Source organism: Chiloscyllium plagiosum, chromosome 3 (genome assembly GCF_004010195.1).
Source record: "Chiloscyllium plagiosum isolate BGI_BamShark_2017 chromosome 3, ASM401019v2, whole genome shotgun sequence".
Lineage (NCBI taxonomy): Eukaryota > Metazoa > Chordata > Chondrichthyes > Orectolobiformes > Hemiscylliidae > Chiloscyllium > Chiloscyllium plagiosum.
The window spans coordinates 120,163,290-120,176,971 of record NC_057712.1 but is presented as its reverse complement, the minus strand read 5'-3'; the positions used below and the strand labels follow the sequence as shown (position 1 = coordinate 120,176,971).

Below are 13,682 nucleotides of genomic sequence, written 5' to 3'. Positions count from 1 at the left end.
CACTGATGCAAAATACTCATTTCGTATCTCCCCCATCTCTTGCAGCTCCACCAAAGGCTGCCCTGCTGATCTTTGAGGGCCCTATTCTCTCCCTAGTTACCCTTTTGTCCTTAATGTATTTGCAAAAACCCTTTGGATTCTCTTTAACTCTATTTGCCAAAGCTATCTCATGTCCCCTTTTTGCCCTCCTGATTTCCTTCTTAGGTATACTCCTACTGTCTTTATACTCTTCTAAGGATTCACTCGATCTCTCCTGTCTATACCTGACATATGCTTCCTTCTTTTTTTTAACCAAACCCTCAATTTCTTTAGTCATCCAGCATTCCCTATACCTACCAGCCTTCCTTTCACCCTGACAGAAATATATTGTCTCTGCACTCTCGCCATTTCATTTCTGAAGGCTTCCCATTTTCCAGCCGTCCCTTTACCTGCGAACATCTATCCCCAATCAGCTTTTGAAAGTTCTTGTCTAATACTGTCAAAAATAGCCTTCCTGCAATTTAGAACTTCAACTTAGAGATCCAGTCTATCCTTTTCCATCACTATTTTAAAACGAATAGAATTATGGTCGCTGGCCCCAAAGTGCTTCCCCACTGACACCCCAGTCACCTGCCCAGCCTTATTTCTCAAGAGTTGGTCAAGTTTTGCACCTTCTGTAGTAGGTACATCCACATACTGAATCAGAAAATTTTCTTGTACGCACGTAACAAATTCCTCTCCATCTAAACCCCTAACACTATGGCAGTCCCAGTCTATGTTTCGAAAGTTAAAATCTCCAACCAGAACCATCCAATTATTCTTACGATGACTCTTTACAAATTTGTTTCTCAATTTCCCTCTGTCTATTAGGGGGTCTTTAATACAATCCCAATAAGGTGATCATCCCTTTCTTATTTCTCAGTTCCACCCAAATAACATCCCTTCTTGCATTTCCAGGAATATCCTCCCTCAGTACAGCTGTAATGCTATCCCTTATCAAAAATGCCACTCATCTTCCTCTCTTGCCTCTCTTTCTGTCCTTCCTGAAGCATTTGTATCCTGGAACATATGAAGCTGCCAGTCCCATCCATCCTTGAGCTATGTTTCTGTAATTGCAATTATATCCAGTCCCATGTTCCTAACCATGTCCTCAGTTTAAGGCTCTGGTGCGGCCGCATTTGGAGTATTGTGTGCAGTTTTGGTCACCATACTATAGGAAGGATGTGGAGGCACTGGAACGGGTGCAGAGGAGGTTTACCAGGATGTTGCCTGGTATGGTAGGAAGGTCGTATGAGGAAAGGCTGAGGCACTTTGGGCTGTTTTCATTGGAGAAAAGAAGGTTTGGGGTGACTTGATGGTAGGTATAGGACAGATGTTGGGGGTAGGTTCTTTACTCAGCGAGTCGTGAGTTCATGGAATGCCCTGCCAGTAGCAGTGGTGGACTCTCCCTCTTTATGGGCATTTAAACGGGCATTGGATAGGCATATGGAGGATAGTGGGCGAGTGTAGGTTAGGTGGGCTTGGATCGGCGCAACATCGAGGGCCAAAGGGCCTGTACTGCGCTGTATTTTTCTATGTTCATGCACCTTTCCTGTTAGGCCTCTTGCATTGAAATAAATGCAGTTTAATTTATTAGTCATACCTTGTTCTCTGCTTTGTTCCTGCCTGCCCTGACTGTTTTGGCTTGTTTCTTCTCTCAACTGTACCAGTCTCAGGTTGATCTCTTTCCTCACTATCTCCCAGGGATCCCCACCCCCCACTTACAAGTTTGAATCCTCCTGAGCAACTTTAGTAACCAGTATATTCGTCCCCTTCCAATTCAGGTGCATTCCATCCTTCTTGTAAAAGTCACTTCTACCCCATAAGAGATTCCAATGATCCAAAAATGTTAATCATTCTCCCAAATGCCAGCTCCTCAGCCATGCGTTCATCTGCTCTAACTCCCTATTTCTATCCTCACTAGCTTGTAGCACCGGTGGTAATCCAGATATTACTACACTTGAGGACCTCCTTTTTAAATCCCTGCCTAACTTTCTTCCTTCAGAATCTCATCCTTTTCCCTTCCTATGTCGTTGGTTCTAATGTGTACAATGACTTCCTGCTGGACCCTCTTCCCCCTTGAGAACATTCTGCACCCTCTCTGAGACATTTTTGATCCTGGCACCAGAGAAACAACAGACCATTCTGATGTTTCTCTGCTGGCCATAGAAACATCTGTCTGTGCCTGGGACTAGAGAGTCCCCCTTACACAATCGACCTCTTGGAACCCGATGTCTCCCTCATTGCATTAGAGCCAGTCTTGATACTAAAAACTTGGCTGTTTGTGCTTCATTCCCCTAAGAATCCATCACCCACTACATTTTCCAAAACAGAATACTTGTTTGAAATGGGGATAGCCACAGACGACTCCTGCACTACCTACCTATCTCTCTTACCTATCCTGGAGTTAACCCATCCCTATGTGACTGTACCTGCAGCAGTTCTCCCTTCCTATAACTGCCATCCATCACACTACCTTGCTCTTGTAAATTCCTCACTGCATCTGTTGCTCCAACCGATCCATTTGATCTGATAGGATTCGTAACCAATGGCATTTATTGCAGATATAATCCTCAGTAACATGTAGCAAGGTTAGATCTCATGGAATGCAGGGAGAATTAGCTATTTAGATACAGAACTGGCTAGAAGATAGAAGACAGAGTGGTGGAGGAGGATTGTTTTTCAGCCTGGAGGCCTGTGACCAGTGGAGTGCCACAAGGATTGGTATTGGGTCCACTACTTTTGGTCATTTATATAAATGATTTGGATGTGAGCATAAGAGGTATAGTTAATGATTTTACAGATGACACCAAAATTGGAGGTGTAGTGGATAGTGAAGAAGGTTAGCTCAGATTACTATGGGATCTTGATCAGATGGGCCAATGGGCTGAGGAGTAGCAGATGGAGTTTAATTTAGATAAATGCAAATTGCTGCATTTTAGGAAAGCAAATCTTAGCAGGACGTATACGTCTAATGGTAAGGTCCTTGGGAGTGCTGCTGAACAAAGAGACCTTGGAGTGCAGAGTCATAGCTCCTTGAGATAGAGTCAGATGTAGACAGGATAGTGAAGAAGGTGTTTGGTATGCTTTCCTTTATTGGTCAGAATATTGAGTACAGGAGTTGAGAGGTTGTGTGTGGCTGTACAGGACATTGGTTAGGCCACTTTTGGAATATTGCATGAAATTCTGGTCTCCTTCCTATCAGAAGGATGTTGTGAAACTTGAAAGGGTTCAGAAAAGATTTACAAAGATGTGGCCAAGGTTGGAGGATTTGAACCATAGGGAGAGGCTGAATAGGCTGGGGCTGTTTTCTATGGCGTGTCAGAGGCTGAGGGGTGACCTTATAGAGGTTTATAAAATCATGAAGGGCATGGATAGCATTAATAGACAAAGTCTTTTCCCTAGGTGGGGACTGAGAGGTTTGGGATGAGAGATGAATGATATAAAAAAGACCTAAGGGACAACTTTTTCATGCAGAGGTTTGGTACATGTATGGAATAAGCAGCCAGAGAAAGTGGTGGAGGCTAATACAACCTCAACATTTAAAAGGCATCTGGATGGGTATTTGAATAGGAAGGGTTTGGTGGGATGTGGACTGAGTGCTGGCAAGTGGGACTAGATTGCGTTGGAATATCTGTTTGGCATGGACGAGTTGGACCAAAGGGTCTATTTCCGTGCGGTACATCTCTATGACTCCGTTTTAACTGGTTTGCAGCATTTGAAGTGAGAGAGAGTTTTTGTATGTGACATAGAGGTAACTAGGGGATGATTCTTTGACTGTAACCTCATGGTACGCTAATACTCTGAACCCAGGCAGGTACATACAAGAGCATTTTTTAGATTAGATTCCCTATTGTATGGAAACAGGCCATTTGGCCCAACAAGTCCACACCGACCCTTCGAACAGTAACCCACCCAGATCCGTTCCCCTACCCTATATTTAACCCTGACTAATGCACCTAACACTATAGGCAATTTAGGATGGCCAATTCATCTTTGGATTGTGGGACAAAGCCAGAGTACCCGGAGTAAACCCACACAGACATGGAGAATGTGCAACCTTCACAGTTGCTTGAGACGGGAATTGAACCTGGGTCCCTGGTGCTGTGAGGCAGCAGTGCTAACCACTGAGCCACCGTGCTCCCCATGGCATTTGGTCACAGGAATCAACTCCAGTAGAACTGAAATGGCTTTTTATCCCCTGCTCTTATGTAATCTTCCAAAAGTAAAACACAATGTGTCTGCACATTGGGATATAATCACAGAGGCTGGCTACTTGTTGGTCAGGGGATTATCAGCCCCCAGTTGTCTTTGGAGTTAAAAGAAATCATAGGCCAGTATGTGTGAAGTTTCTTTGATGTTTCAGGTGTTACATTCCATTGGTCTCTGTCTCAAGTCAGCCATTTAATTTATGTCTGCAGTCAGTTTGTATTTTCAAAGAAGCACATTTTGGAATGACGTGTTAAAAGTTTTCGCTGTACTTCAGAGTTCTGAACTTTGATTGAAACATAATCCACATTTCCAAAAGCATCAGCCAAACAATCCTCCTTGATGGACTGTCCTACTTTCCATTTTCATTTGGTGGTGCTTTGCATCCTGTTAAGCTTTCCTCTTTAGCAATAATTCAATAAAGGGACAGAAATGTCATATATGAACCACGTTGGCCAGCAAGAATTCCATGACCTACATGGTCATTTGAGTTCTCAAACTTGACCCAGTGAATCTGTAGAAGCTCCAAAGAAAGATTAGAGTTCCATTTATTGACATCTGGGCAGTGGTGTTGATGGGAGTCCTGGGAACAGGTCACAGGGTCACTAATTCAGTTGTGATCGCTCCATGACTGAAAAGGTCCAGAGAGATGGAAATGTTTGCCCTCAAATCAATAAGCATTAGACTCATTTTTCCAGTAAACCTCAATTAAGAATGTCTGATTGCATCAAAATGTTCTTCAACTCATCCTTGTCATTGCCTTCACTGCCACAAGTGGAACTGGCACAGAAAAGAGAGACTGACTATAAAAAGGGTTCTCATAATTTACCTAAATTGAGTAACTAGTGCAGTCACTGTTATGAAGGAGGTGATTGTAAACGCCATTTTAAATTTTATGCGGTCATTGTTTGTGACTAATTAGCCTCTGTTTTTGTTGATTGATGATAAATAACTAATCCCTGATCCTGTTTGAATAATGTTGTAGAATCTTTAGCAAGCAAGTAAGCCGCTGCACCAGACAAGTTTAATAACTCCTGCAAAGAGCAGCACTTTAAGCTGTGCAGCAATTTCTCAAGACTAAACTGCACTGTCAGCCAAGATGATATACTTAAGTCTTGGAATCGGATTTGAAAGTACAATATTATGAAGCATGGCATATGAAGAGGTGGGATCCAAATATTAATTTATAATAACACTGACTGAACTCTCATAATACAAACATCTTGAATGTTTAACAAAGGAGACTTTGCAAAGGGGAAAGGCACATGATACAGCAGCAGAAATGTTGCATCTGCAAGAAGCAAAGGTTCAGATGGTGAAATCTAGAAATTTTTAGTGATCAGATGATCCGCTTTGTAGGTGGCATTTTGAAATTGGTTTGAAAGATTTTGAGGCATGTTGCTGAAAGAATAAAAGACATTTGCTCACTCTTTCTTTCTTTGCTACTCAGTAAAGTATGCAAGCTGAAACCTACTAGAAGTCATCTTTACCACTCATTGAAGTTCCTGATGAAGAGTTTTTTTGACTCTCCAACAAAAGGAACTTAGCTATCTACATCTGTAGGAAGACAGCCCATTGCCAACAATTTGTGTTAGCAGAATAGCTTTCAACACAGATCTGGGACAATCTGCAACTTACTCTTTTCTGCTAAGTTTAACTGGCACTTGACAAAAATACTTTTAAATTAACACTCTGTGCAGTTATCTTTTTACATTGTCTTTCTCATACTTGCATGCATGTGTTGGCAGAGGAGTTTTACATATACTGTCCAAATTGTCTGTCAATGAGCTTTGTTTACTCTTTGTTGAGTACGTTTTATTTGTAATGCATTCATTATTTTTTGAATAAAGGAACTTGGTTGATTTAGTCATAATACTGAACCTGATGCAGTCAGAGACCTGTATAATTGGCCATATATTACCACCCTGGTTAAATTTAACATTTACTGAAACCAGTGGAGGAGTGATTCTAGAAATAAATTGGTGCTGCCATAAACCTTGTAACAGATAAGAGTCCAACAACTCTGCCAAACTGACCATCCAGAACAAGACTTTAAATCTGTAAATTGTCTTTGTGGATTGTCAACCTTACATAGAATTATCCCCCTTTCCATTTCCAATGGGGGCATTTTTGACTTTGTTTGGTAGTGTAATATAGGCAACAGCAGCTTCCACTCTTGACGAAATGAGACTTGGATAGTTGTGATAATGGGTGGGTAACCTATAATATCTACAGAGCAAGTTGAAAATCAAGAACATGTATATTCTATTCCTTCGTCATTCAATAAACGTCAGAAATTCAGACATGTACTCCCTCTCTTCCTAAATTATAATATTAACAGACACAGAAGTACCTTTCCCCTTAAATTTTAATACATGTACATGGGGTGTCCAGACTTAGAATGCCTGGTCCAAATTGCCACAACCCCTCTCCCCATTGAATGGCAGGAATCTAAACTACAGCTTAGTCACTGATTGGTGATTTCTTAGAGATACAGTGGACTGGAGTACAGGTACAAAAAATGAAAATCTGAATTTTAGAATCAAGCATGGAGATTTAATCAACAATGCTGTGATCATTGAGTCCTGTAGCATAATCCATTTTTAACCTGATCCTGATTGGTTGTGTTCAAATTGCTCATGGTCTCATCTCCACACCCTCTTACAGTCGTCCAGGAACTGGACACTCTTCTCAAACTGACCTCATGCACAACCCCAACATCTTTCACTGAACATCGGCAACTGTGTCATCAATAATACAGGCTCTGTGCTCCAGAATTCCATCTCTGAACCTCTCTTGACTATGCCTTTCTCTCAACCTTTAAGTTGTTATATAAACATGCTTTCAGTTAACTGTCTTATCATGTGGCTCAGTGTCAATTTTTGTCTGAAAATGCATCTTTGAAATGCTTTGGAATGATTTACCGAGTCAGAAGTGCTGTAGAAACATAGATTGTGACTCTCACTAGCTGGAGCACAGACTTGGTGAATAGGCTCTAATTTGTTAGCCAAATTGAGATCTGCAGTAATATGATACTTCCTCTTTGTCAGGGTGGAGCTGGACACACCACAACAGCAAGGAATGACACCACGTCGCTCAATCATTCGGGCAACAGAAGCAGTGGAGCAGGTGAAGCAAATGAACAAATTGCTGTCTTCCAAAGAGTTCCAGGAGAGGACACAGGGCATCTCACTGCTGCTCCAACATTGTGAGACCAACCCAGGCTTCGTCACCTCCAACATTGTGAATGTAAGACCTATATGTAAGGGCATTCAGAAACATAAAACCAGGAAAAGGCCTTTCATTCTAGGAATGTGAAATTCAGTGCCATTCAGGTCTGTGACCTTTCTGCCTGATCACTGAGCTAAAATAAAATCTTGAGGTGCAAAAAGCTCATCATTTCAGGGTTCAATTTAAATTTTCAGACTGTGAGGTGGTAAATACCTACATCTGCCTCCTTCCTAGTTCTGTTACTGTGGGAAAACTTGACCCATCCTTCCCTCCAAAGATTAAAATGGGGTTGTTTGCTGATGATTGCACCATATTCAGCACCATTCGTAATTCCTCAGATACTGAAGCAGCTCATTTCCAAATGCGGGAAGACCTGTACAAAATCCAAGTCCAATTGCCAGGAAATGACTATCTCTGACAGGAGAATCTAACTATCCCTCCTTGACATTCAATGATATTCCCAATGCTGAATCACCAACTATTAACATCCTGGGAGTTACCATTGACCAGAAACTCGACTGGACGCGCTATAAAAACACGGTGGCTATGAGAGCAGGTCAAAGATAAGGAATACTGCAGCGAGTAACTCACCACCTGGTTCCCAAATTATATCTAACATCTATAAGGCATATATCAGGAGTATGATGAAATACTCCCCACTTGCCTGGATGAGTGCAGATACACCAACACTCAAGAAGCTTGACACCATTCAGGAAAAAGAAGGGTGCTTGATTGGCTCCACATCTTTCCACCAGTGGCTAATCTACTGGGGGCATGTGTTCAAATCCTACCAGGGCCGATGGTGAAATTTAAATTCAGTAAACTCTGGAATACAAACTTAGTGAAATGACGACCATATAATGATTGTTGTAAAAACCCATTTTATTCCTGAATGTCCTTGAAAGTTCATGTTGCGGAGTGGTAGTGTTCTTATCCCTGGTTAGGAGGTGTAGGCTCAGGTCACACCTACTCGAGAGGTGTGCAATACCATCTTTGAACAGGTTGAGTTAAAAAAAATTAAAATAAAAAGAGCCGCGATTTTTTCTCCTGACACCCTTGAGGCAATTAGAGGAGGTGGGCACCACAGGGCTGGAATGCATTATGTCTGCCTCCAACTACATTTTAATTTTGTCCCACTCCCTCAGTTCCTCCCTTCCTTCACTTTTGTTATTGTTGCACTGCCCTCATGGCAGGGTTTGTCAATTGTTATTTCATTTAATTTTTTAATTGATTTAGTGGTAGGTTATTTAAAAAAGGAAAGCTGGCCTAGGTGGACACTCCTTATAATTTGTTAGTTGCTTAATACTTAGTGGGGTGAGTTGGTGGTGGTTTATTAAAAGAAAAGGAGCTGGGATTTTCTGGATATGGAGAGTATGCAGAAGGTAGTATGAAAGCCAGTGTTTGTACTGAACTGTATTTTCACAATAAAATGGTTGTAAATTTCAGAAAGTTTTCTTCTACCTGAATCAGTATATGGATATTGGTTTGTGAAACACCCTCATCTAAGTTCATCCAAAAGTACTGAACCCCCTCTAGTTGTTTAGCTTTTTGAAATTATTTTCTATTCTCTGTTTTTCATCCATTAACCAACATATTATTGAAGTTATTATATTACTCCAGCCCCATGAAGCACATTATTTTGTTGCAGTATGACATCTTATTGAATATAATAAAGTACCAGAAAGGTAATAATTTGGGATAAGATAGTATAAGATAATATAATGGGATAAGATAATACAATGATTAGTATGTGGAATATAATGATTAGTATGTGGAATATAATTACCCTTTAGTGATTGGCCTTGGCTAAAGTATTCTGGGTTCTCTGATTCTGGTTCTCAGTCTTTTGATGTCTTCATGTTTCAGATATTTGATGTATTCATTCCAAGACTCCAGGACTCGAATAAGAAAGTGAACCAGTTTGCACTGCAGTCCATGTCAACCATGATCCCAGTGCTGAAAGATGATTTGCATCGTGTCATACATTCGATAGTCATTGTGGTAACTGACAACTTGAACTCAAAGAACACGGGCATTTACACTGCAGCTGTGCATGTCCTCGATACGCTGATTGATCATATAGGTAGGCCTTGGGCCCACAAGCGCTATCATTAACAAGATGCACCACTGGCATATGTTGCCACAGGTTGTAAGGTCATGAATCCATTGAATCCCCAAGACAAACTTAAAAGAGCATCATTACCATTCCAATCAAAAATCTGGTCATCAGATCAGTTCATGCATTTTTCACGACCTCTCTATTTTGTTTAATTTAAACTCAGGTTCTGACACAGGTCTCGTTTATGTGCTCATTGAACATTTATTTCAATGTTTGAATGCCAGTTTGTTTATTGTTATGGTGTATGTGTAAATCAAAACAAGTTCAGAAATCACTGAGGTGAAGATTTGTGGTGTGGTTCGTTTCATTCATTTACTCATTAGCATTCCCTCACAGTTTGTTTACTCACTGTATAACTGATTTATAAAGTCATACAGCGTGGAAACGGACTCTTCGGTCCAACTTGTCTGTGTCTGTACTCTCCGTTTGCATCCCTTAACAAAGCTGGTAGATTAAAGTTCTAAAAGTGCTACCTTACCACAGCAACTTTAAAGACTTTACTGGTACCAATTGGATTAATGTACCTGTTTTGGCAATTTTGTCTCCACAAATGAAAGGCACTCAATCTGCATTATTGTCTTCAATAGGACAAGAACTGCTAGAGGTGAACAGATAAGATTTTAAAATAAAATTAAGCAGACAAAATATATGAGGGATTGAACCTCCGATTTCCCATCAATTCATGACAATATCTAAGGGGAAAGAGTGTATTTTTTTAAATGGGTGTGCAATGAGCCCATCCAACAGAGTTTTACATCAATAACTGATGGTATCATAAATGTTACAGACTTTAACCTTCTGGAGTCACAATGATGCAGAGTAAATGATATCTCACTCATGGGACAGCTGGAGTTAACTTTTCTCTATTTATTGATCATTTATCTGATTCTTGTGTCCTGGAACATTAATTGTTATTACTTTACTCTCCCTGTAAAAGACAACTTACTACTCCTTCAGCCTTTCGCCAGCAGAGTGCAGTTCATCAGTGGCCGTGCAATGCAGGATATCATAGAGCGACTGTCAGGTGAGCCTGTGGATAAGGAGATAATTAATATCTCCTTAATATTTAAGGAAACAGAATCAAGGTGCAACATAATGGAGTGTGAATTCTAAACTTAAATGTGACCTTTACATTTTCATACTTTAAAAAGACTCTTTAGTTATTGCTAATAAGAATCATTTGAATGTTTATGGTACAGGAGGAGATCATTCAGCCTATTGTGGCTGTGCCACCTTTCTGCAGGAGTAAATGTCCTCATCCCATGTGCCCTGAACCTTTGCAAATGCTTGTCTTTTCAGGATAAGCAGCTTTTTAAAGTACAAGAGATAGTGAGGTGGAGAGATTTGGGGATGGATTTATGGAGCTCACGGTCCTGGGTGTACCTTCAGAGAACAAGAGAATGAGAAAGAGAGAAACTGTTCCCTCATCCATGAGGGCAAAGTAACCAATGGACATGGGCTTCCACTTTTACCTCGCCTCATGTTGGTGGATGTTTAAATCTAAACAGTCTGCTCTGATACTCGCACGAACCCACTTCCAGGTTAAGTGATTGTAGGTTGTGATGCAGTCCAGACCCACAGTGATGATTCTCTGGTTTTCTTTCTTGACTGCAGTCCTTGTGCAGCCTGTGTATCGTCGAAAGCCTCAAGCTGTGGAGCGGTACGTTTTGCCTGTACTCTGGTACCTGCTGGGCAACATGACTGGGAACGGAGTGATCAAGGGTGGAAGCGGGAATGTGCGGGCAGTGACGGCCAAACTGGCAACCAGCCTGCATCAGCAGATGGGCACTGGCCTTCAGGAGTATGCAGCGAGCCAGCCAGCACACGTCATCAAAACACTGCGAGAACTGACTGAGAAGGAACTTTAATCTCTCAGCCCATCACATCAGGATCATCTTGAATCTGGGGATGCCAAGCCTCCAGGATTAGCCTGGTGTTTGCAGGAATTAATTGTCATTCTCCTGGAGACAGTTCTGGGAAAGATTAGAGAAATATCACAAGGTCTTTTTTCTTTAAAAAAACTAATTTAACAAGAATGTTTTGAAGGCTTTTATTTGCTAATTGCAGTCATGGCTGAAGGTGAAGAATAGGTTGGAGACCGTTTGAGTATTGACCAAATGAAAAATCCACTTTCTCCTTGGAGGGTGAGAGGGTGGCCGATGACAGGAGCATGGAACTGGGATGTTCAAGGTGGACATTTGTTCTTCTTTTGATGTAGAGAATACAACTAGCCAGAAGTGGAATCTGATCAAACCATTGGGAAAATTGTGCATGCAGACACACACAAATAGACATAAATATGCAAACACATGCATACAGACATGCATTCAAGGAAACAAAAACATAATCTCTCCCTCTCTTATACTTACACAGTCACTCTCTTGCACTTTCTCTAACACTCATGCACACACTCTCTTGTACAAGCACACAGACACACAAAACCTTACACACTTTATCTTAGTCTCTCTGAAAAACGTGTTTTTTCCCCTCTAACACACTCTTGACTAGCTGTGGCTTTCAATCAATGTTCATGAAGGTGCATTATGTAAAACTGTCATCACCAGTTCCTGCCAGACTGCATGATCTGTGTGTCCTGAGCTGAATCTGGGCGAAAAGGACAAAAATGACTCTTTTTAAAATGTAAATATAAATGTTCTATTAGCTCAGATGACTGGTTTGAAATGCAGAGTGTTGCCAATAGTATCGGTTCAATTCCAGCGCTGGCTGAGGCGACCATGAAGGATTCCTCTTCTCAATTTCTCCCCCTGCCTGAGGTGTGGTGACCCTCAGGTTAAACTACCACTAGTCAGATCTCTCTAATGAGAGAGCATCTTATCGTCTTCTGGGACTACGGCAACTTAACCTTTTATGTCGAAAAAGTGTAACTTTTAGTGTGCTCGAGAACATTGATATTTGTGAGACATTAATAGGTCTCTTTTTTTCTAATACCTTATTATTGATGCACTTAATGCAATTTCCTTAGTCAAGATGACTTTGCACTTCATATTGTTATATTGCATTTATCACAAACTACAATAAACCACCTTTACACTATTGTCAACATTTAAGCGACACGTGGGGGTCTTGCTTTCTGTGTTGATTTGTCAGAGCTATACTAAAGATGAAAGGCACACAATGTTAATGTTTTCAGTAACTGATCGGTTTTCCAGCTTGCTGTTCCAAAGAAGAGTCATGTCGGACTCAAAATATTAACTGTGTCTATCTTCACACATGCTGCTAGACCTGTTTAGTATTTCCGTTACACTGTTTTCGTTTCTTATTTCCCCGCATCTGTAGTATTTTGCTTTTATTTGATATATTCCATTTAGATAGACTGCAGGTACTGAAAAATGTTTCCTGTCTTTGGCCTGCCCTAGGAACCCAACCTTTGTACAGCCTGAATGGCAAGGGGCCTGTGAAAGAGGAAGGAAAGTGAATGGTGCAAGTTTCTCAGAAACCCATGCATGTTGCTACAAGATGCAGGCTGGGGAAGGACATGAATCTCCTTTACTGATAGCATAGTTGGATCTCTAACTACTCAAGATATCTGCCAAAAGAGTCCCAGAAAAGACCTCGCTGACTTTAAAAGGGAGCCCAATAAATTTGGGGGTTGACTGGAGGCAAGCTTGGTGAACCAGGCTCAATAACTGCAATAGTGTTCATAAGTGAAGGAGCACTTTGGGACCAGTGATCATAATTGTATTGGTTTAAAAAAAATGTGGAAAAGGATAGCCCTTGTATAAAAATTAAAGTTCTTAATTGGAGTAAGGCAAATTTTGGTATGAGGCAGGAACTTTCAAGAGTTGATTGGAGTAGATTGTTCACAGGTAAAGGGATGATTGGCAAGTGGGAGGCTTTCAAACATGAGATTACAAGAGTTCAGAGGCATTATGTTCCTGTTAGAGTGAAGGGTAAGACTGGTAAGAGTAGGGAATAATGGAAGTAAAGATATTGAGGCTCTGATTAAGAATAAGAGGGAGTCAGCTGGGATCCAATTAATCTTTTGAAGAGTAAAAGGGGAATTCTTAAGAAGGAAATCAGGAAGACCCAAAAGGGATATGAGATAGCCTTGGCATGTAAGATCAAAGATACTCCAAAGAGATTT

General features: G+C 41.0%; 1 protein-coding gene across 6 annotated transcripts in view; it reads left to right on the top strand.

Moving 5' to 3' along the window:
- Positions 1-12,638, top strand: part of LOC122548488 (TOG array regulator of axonemal microtubules protein 2-like) — a 126,994-nt gene extending 114,356 nt beyond the window's left edge. For all 6 annotated transcript variants that reach the window (XM_043687207.1, XM_043687206.1, XM_043687208.1 and 3 more), the window contains 4 exons: positions 7,278-7,476; positions 9,325-9,541; positions 10,515-10,601; positions 11,192-12,638. In XM_043687207.1, the coding sequence (XP_043543142.1) occupies positions 7,278-7,476; positions 9,325-9,541; positions 10,515-10,601; positions 11,192-11,445 (757 nt within the window). In that variant the 3' untranslated portion in view covers positions 11,446-12,638. The remainder of the gene's footprint in view (positions 1-7,277; positions 7,477-9,324; positions 9,542-10,514; positions 10,602-11,191) is intronic.
- The last annotated feature ends 1,044 nt before the right edge of the window (positions 12,639-13,682 follow it).